At 53.7% G+C, this 6,873-nt stretch overlaps 1 protein-coding gene across 1 annotated transcript; it reads right to left on the bottom strand.

The window, feature by feature from the left end:
• Positions 1 to 299: 299 nt before the first annotated feature.
• Positions 300 to 956, bottom strand: CGCS363_v015058 (LysM domain-containing protein; the record flags this gene model as incomplete). Its single annotated transcript, XM_036646907.1, has 2 exons — positions 300 to 588; positions 859 to 956. The coding sequence occupies 2 exons, from the start codon at positions 954 to 956 to the stop codon at positions 300 to 302; spliced, it is 387 nt and encodes a 128-aa protein (XP_036487875.1).
• Between the last annotated feature and the right edge of the window lie 5,917 nt (positions 957 to 6,873).

Genomic DNA, 6,873 nt, shown 5'->3' with positions numbered 1-6,873 from the left:
TGCAGTAGGAGCTTATGAGAGCTTCCATCTCTCAGTACCTACCTAGATACCTCGGCACTTGTAAGCCGGTCCGTGCGTCCTCCACTGAGCGATAGAGGTGAGAGCCCGCGCAGTCAGGCACACTGCATGCTTATTCCATGGTGTCGGGTGGGCTGGTTGATGCACCCATCGCGTCAACGTCGCAGTTGAGACCGAACCACCTAAAATGCCGGCACTATTCTCTTGCTCCAGTCTATCTATTCTCTCGCTCCAGTCCATCTTTTCTCGACACATCGACTAGCTGTCCACTCAAAGCAGTATTATAAAACGGTGATGCAAGCGTAAGTGTTTGCCCAAAGACCCGCGCAGCTGGATCCGACCGCAGAGTTCCATGCCACAAAGTTAGCGACAGTGATACCAAACTTGTCGGCAATGATACGGCATGATTCATCGCTTCGGACAAAGTGGAAGGTGTCGTGATTGGTTACCATACTACTCTGGATAGGAGAAGGGGTAGCGACACCGTTTCCGGGCTGAACGAGAGTCGGCTCGTAACCGATGATAGACACACCGGCGTACGTATTAGCCCAGAGACCGCCGTAGGAGGCGCTAGCCTTGGGGTTCTAAGCCAGGAACTGGGTTATGGAGATGCCGTATTGCCTAGCGATGGCTTTCTAGGACTGGTCTTGCTGGACGAAATAAAAATTGTTGCAGTTGCCTACCAGCTCGGGCTGAGTAGGCACGGGAGTGGTGATGCCGCGGGGTGGGGTGGTGGGTGTGGCGGGAGTGCTGAGCTGAGGCTCGTGACCGATGACAGAGACACAGGTGTAGACATCGGCCCAGAGTCCGGAGCAAGTGGCACCAGCGCCGGGGTTTCACTTGATGAAGTCGGCGAGGGTTATGCCGTTCTTGTTGGCGGCAGCTTGGCAACCCGAGTCCTGGGGGATCAGGTAGAACTTGTCGCAGTCACTAACCATGCCAGATTGGTATGGAACGGGTGTCTCGATACCGTTGTCCGAATCAGTGGGGGTAGGATCGTCCCCGGATCAGTGGTCGGCTCGCCAGTCGTCTGAACACAGTACGACCATTCATTCTTGAGGGGCTTGCAGTCCGGGACCAAAGAAGGATTCTAAATAAGAACGGGTTAGAAAGAAGGTCCATTCTGCCCAATGGACGAGACCAGCATGGGCCATGGGGGGTGCAGATGGTGAAGCGATGGACGATCACACTTACCCAACAAAGGAAGTCGGCAAGGGAAAACCCCCAAGCAATGAGGATCTCGTTACACGGGAGGTCCGCGACGTGGTACAGCCAGTAGCTGCAGTATCGGGTGGTTGCCGGATCGTAGGGATAGTTGGGATCCTCGCCACGAGCGCCGATGCGTCGAGCCACAAGACAGTGACCCGACTAGGCACCGGCGAGCGACAACACGACAGTCTGTAGCCAATGCATTTTGGTGGAAGCTGAATGTAAATGCTGGATAGACAGAGAGGATGCGAGACAAGTCGAGGCGTGCCTTGGATGATGATGATGATGATGATTTGACAGAGACATCGAGGCGGCATAAGTACTTACAAAGTCTACAGACATAACGGCTCCGTCGATCGGGCTTGAGCCTTGCTTAACAGTTTGCACGTGGTCTGGCCCTGCTTCCATTCTACTGCCAAGTCGGCCATTACCATTCTCATTCACCATGCCCACTCTCGCATATCAGACGCTGAGGCTGCATTCAACTGATAATCTGACTATCCAATCAATATAATTCTAATCACGAGGCGGAGATCTAGTCGCATGATCAGCAGATCCCTGGTTCTGCTACTAATCGGGACATAAAATCTGCTGCAGCTACTTTCGTAGTAGCCTTCCTTGCTGACATGATTACTCGCCAAGCTACTAGAGCACGACGATGGGATCCGGTGTTTGCCCGTTTTGGATCTTGGAAGGTGAAAGTTTGGTGTTAGGCCGTGAAGATAAGTCCGAAAGGGAAGTTGATCGGAAGGTATGGACTAGAGAATAGGCTAATAGCTCGCGAAGGCCATTCTTTGTGTTTGTAATCTCAGCTTCATCTCGGCCCTGCCGAGCTGGCGAGAATGCTTGTACATTGCATAGTAGGCCGACTGTATTTAAGGTAGATCAATACGTGGATAGGAGTGGCCATACCCGATGAATAACACCATACAAACCCTCCTTACGTTGATTCCGTTTCACTCGCACAGGTCATCCGAGTTCTTTTATTGTCACCATCCCTCAAAACAAGCTGCGCCGGAAGGCGGCAATCGTCCTTGCAATCCTCTCGTCCGCCGCCACTGCAGTAAGAACCAGCGTGGAAGGTAACCCCCTTCAGTCTCAGGACTTCTGCCCAAGGTCGTGTCTCGAAAGCCCTCGGCAGGCGGACTGGAACAAATTCTACTCAATCGATGAGCTCCGTCTTTACGCCGAGCCAATGCTCTTCACCTTTGCTACTTTCAACCCGATCGATGATCCCGACATCCAAATCGAGATTCGAGCCTGCACGGCTGGCAAAACCACTACGTCCACCAAGGCTCTCACTGCTACGTCTGTTCCGGAACCACTCTACATATCTAAATCGGCAACTGCATTCACTTCCAACGACAGTCATATCCAACAATGCCACGACAACCGTGTTATTGACGAAGATGATGAGCATCCGCTGCCACTATGCAGAGCCTCAAACAGCGTCAATACCACGGCACGATGGATCTCCGGGAAGCCTGAAAAGATATCCACTGCGGCGGATGTCTCTGCCGAGGACGGCATAATCGGCGCTATTCGAAACATTCAAGAATTCCTGAGGAACCCCATCAACTGTGACGAGGCCGTCGTGTACGGCTATAGTCAAGGTGTGCTCGTTGGGCTCCACGCCGGCACAGACATTGCGAACCGGGAGCTCGCCGTCGGATTCGTGAACGGAATTGTCGGGGGCCGCTTGTTTGACGACAGCCAAAGCGATAATGGGCTTGGGAGGTTAATCGTTCAAGTATGCGGCGACGACAGCAACTCCTCAAACCAGCACGTGGGCCTGGCTATCGATTCTACCGGCGACTTCGCTTGAGTATAGGGAGCCTTGCGCTCCTGGTCCGAAGCTCGTTGTGTGCGCGATCTCGGATCGCAGAGCCTCGTCGAAGACGACAAATGACCCACAGAGATTCCCATCATTCGACGCGAGTTCAGTGGCATTAGCAAGCGCGCACCGCCGGCTCCTCGGCCGGACGGCACTTGCGTGTCATACGTTGTCCAGAACCAGGACGCTTGCTCGGCAATCGCTATCAAGTACAACATCAAAGAGTACGACCTCGACAAATACAACGAACAAACATACGGTTGTCGAGGCTGTACCCTCCTCCCCGGCCAGCAGATTTGCGTCGGTCCCGGCACCCCTCGCATGCCCGCAGAGAACCCCGAAGCAGAATGCGGCCCGACAAGCCCGGGACCAAGGCTCCCACTGGAAGCCAAAAGATCGAAGACTTGAGCCCCTGTCCGTTGAAGGTTTGCTGCAACATCTGGGGAAAATGTGGTATTGACTCCGACTTTTGCGTACCTACCGAGTCCACCACTGCAAACCCAGGCACGGCCAAGCCCAATACAAATGGCTGTGTGCAGAACTGCGGCATGGAGCTCGAGACAGGCTCCCCGCAGGCACAGTTCATGAAAGTCGGCTATTACGAGGCATGGAACCATCAGCGACCCTGTCCTTACATGACGCCTCAGCAGATCCCCTCCTCTTACACACACATCCACTTCTCCTTTGCCGACATCACCCCGAGCTTCGGGGTCAGTCTGGGAAAGTTGGGTGACGTGTTTGAGGGGTTCAAGGGGTTCAGCGACTTCAAGCGTATCGTTGCGTTTGGAGGCTGGGCTTTGTTCACAGAGCCTGCCACCTATCAGCTCTTCCCCAATACCGTCAAGCCTGCAAACCGAGCGATACTTGCCCAGGCATGTGTCGACTTTGTTCTCACACACGGATTGGACGGCGTGGACTTTGACTGGGAATATTCAGCTCAGCCTGACATACCCGGAATCCCCCCCGGTGATCCACAAGAGGCTGAGGATTATCTCGAGTTCGTCAAACCTTTCAGGGAGAAGATGCCTGGCGACAAGACGGTTTCCATCGCTGCGCCCGCTTCATGTTGGTACCTGAAGCAGTTCCTCATCGCTGAGAGGAGTGAGCACCTCGACTACATCATTTACATGACCTACGACTTGCACGTCAAGCCCAACATGACATCTCACAGCTACCTACTTGCAGGTGGACTAACATACTTTCCGACTAGGTCAATGTGACTTCGAAAGCAAATGGGCCCAGCCCGGGTGCCCTGCTGGTAACTGTCTCCGATCCCACGTCAACATGACCGAGACAATGTCGTCCTTGGCAATGGTCACCAAAGCGGGCGTGCCATCAGCCAAGATCGTTGTTGGAGTTTCAAGCTATGGCCGCTCCTTTAAGATGAGGGATGCTTCCTGCAGCGGTCCCTTTTGCACCTACACAGGCAAGGAATCTGGCGCTGCCAAAGGAACATGTACTGGTACCGGCGGTTACATCAGCAACGGCGAGATCAACGAGATCATTGCCGAGGGCCGAGTCAAGAAGCAGTGGACAGACGAGACTGAGTCCGACTACCTCGTACATGACGACAGTAAGTTTCTGGCATCCAAAATTCGCGAGGGACAAGCGCTGGCTAGACACTGGGCTCCTAGGTGAATGGGTGGCCTACATGGATGATGCGAACAAACAGGCGCGCATTACCAAGTACAGATCACTCAACTTTGGACGTTCCACCGATTTGGGGGTGGATCATCAAGGAGAACCTGGGTAAGTGTCCTTCATGAGGAGATTCAGGAAGGCAACACGATGCTAAACAGTGCATAGCGCATATAACGGAGAGGTTGCATACCTCGATCCCAAGGTTTACGACAACACACCTGCCCAGTGCTCCCCTCCGTGTCTGTTCGTATTCACTCCGAGTGCCCTCCCTTAGGCAACGGCCATCACGATCCCGGCCTACACGACGTCCATCGTCTTACAAGGGGGCTCCACCAAGACCATCACCGTGAATCCGCCGCGGCTCACATTAAGCTCGATGAGCTTCTCCAACGTCAACGCCACAAGCGGCTCCACCACCGGCACGATTTGACCATCCGGAAGCGTCGATCTGCCTCGGATCACCACAGGTATCGATGGTGAATCGCGTACCATCCAGCTTCCCCCTTGGCCTGCAATCACGAACGGGCCGCCGAGCAATTGAACTACCAGACCACCTACCTCGGATGAACCTTTGATACCTATCACTGAAACACCCGAGGATGAAGACGACTGGATACAACCCGAGGAGCCTAAGCCATTCCGTTCGACGACTGGCCAGACATGGAACTGGTGCCTGTCCCTAGGCCTGTACCAGATGAAGGCGAAGACGATGACAATGGCAAGCACAAGTTGAGCTGTCGCCTGTGGTTCTTCCTTGTGCGTAAAATTCGAAGTCATCCCGTCGCGTGTCGATGATTTCGCTAACGCGAAGAAAGATCTGTAACGCTTGGGGCGACTGGGACATCAATATTCGTGGTTGAGAGTTCAACATGCCACCTGGCCTTTAGGGACCGTACGTACATCCACATCCCCGTCCTGGCATCGAAAGATATTTGAGAAGGCTAATGCTAACTTCAATGACAGTGGCCCCCCAAGACTCGATCAGATTCGGCTTCCCCCTGGGTTCACCATCAAAGGCACGTTGCCTCCTTGGCCCAAGATGACGTAAGTACAGCTGTCCTCTGGGTGAAGATATTGACTAGCTCATTGTGAATCTACCGTAGAATAATACCTGGAGGGAAACCAGTACCTCCTCCGAAACCGGCAGACTGTACCCCTGCCGAACCTTCACTCTGTTTCACCACAAGCTTCTTTGTCACCACGGTATCGAGCTCCGAGACGAAAACAACGGCAACACAGGTCAACTCGAGATGGCGGTTGCAATTTCCGCGACGCCAAGGCCACATGGACCAGGAACGTGTGTACATTGACGCCAATCACCGCTGCGCTCAGAGCCCGAGATGCAAAAGCCACTATCGCGGGGAACTCATCTTCGCTGCACCGCAGGGACGAGCTCAATGAGCCGGATTGGAGGACGTGCCAAGTCGGCAATAGCGGCCAAGGCTTCATATATCTGGACAATCCACTGAGTCGAACAATGCGTGATACGGTTCTTGAGTTTCTGAGAAGAAGGAAGGCCGCGTTCAACGAGCTACAACCACGCTTGGACAGCAGGTGGCACGAGGTACGTGCCGATGGTCTAGATTGGACTTCCTTTTTCTACGTATGGAACGTGGACAAAACCACGAAGGACTGGCTCAGGTCTAACAGCATACCGGTAAGTCAGGCCCGGTTGATGGTCGTGTGGCAAGAAAGTAACAGCTAAGCCGTTGTCTTAGGGTATCAGTTTCATCAGATCGCCTTATCAATGGGAGTATGAAAATACGGCCACGACCATGTCACGAACCAACAATGCAATTTTTGCGGCGAACGATAGCCTGGCGGCGGTCGACATGAGCATTTCCGATGAAACAGACTCCCCAGCGCACTTGGTAAGCGAGTCTACCACTCGGAGACAACAGGAAGCTGGCACCTTTCTCAATTATGCTTCGCAGCGGGCGTGGTCTGGGATGAGGACGGTACCAAACCGAGACATAGGCCAACTGCGGACGAGTACACCTACGACTACGACAACAATTTTGGACGGGGCCAAACGATCTACGTCATTGAGGGGAACTGGATGCCAAACGCTCCGGTAGGTCCATTTGATGATTGCAAGAGTCTCGAGGCAAAACTAACCAATTCAACAGGAATACGTCCAGTCAAGACGAGCGGCGCCACTACAATCCCAT

The sequence above is a fragment of the Colletotrichum siamense genome, assembly GCF_013390195.1.
Source record: "Colletotrichum siamense strain Cg363 chromosome Unknown KSG_Cg363_contig13, whole genome shotgun sequence".
NCBI lineage: Eukaryota > Fungi > Ascomycota > Sordariomycetes > Glomerellales > Glomerellaceae > Colletotrichum > Colletotrichum siamense.
The sequence above is the reverse complement of the archived record's forward strand: the minus strand, read 5'-3'. Positions and strand labels throughout refer to the sequence as shown.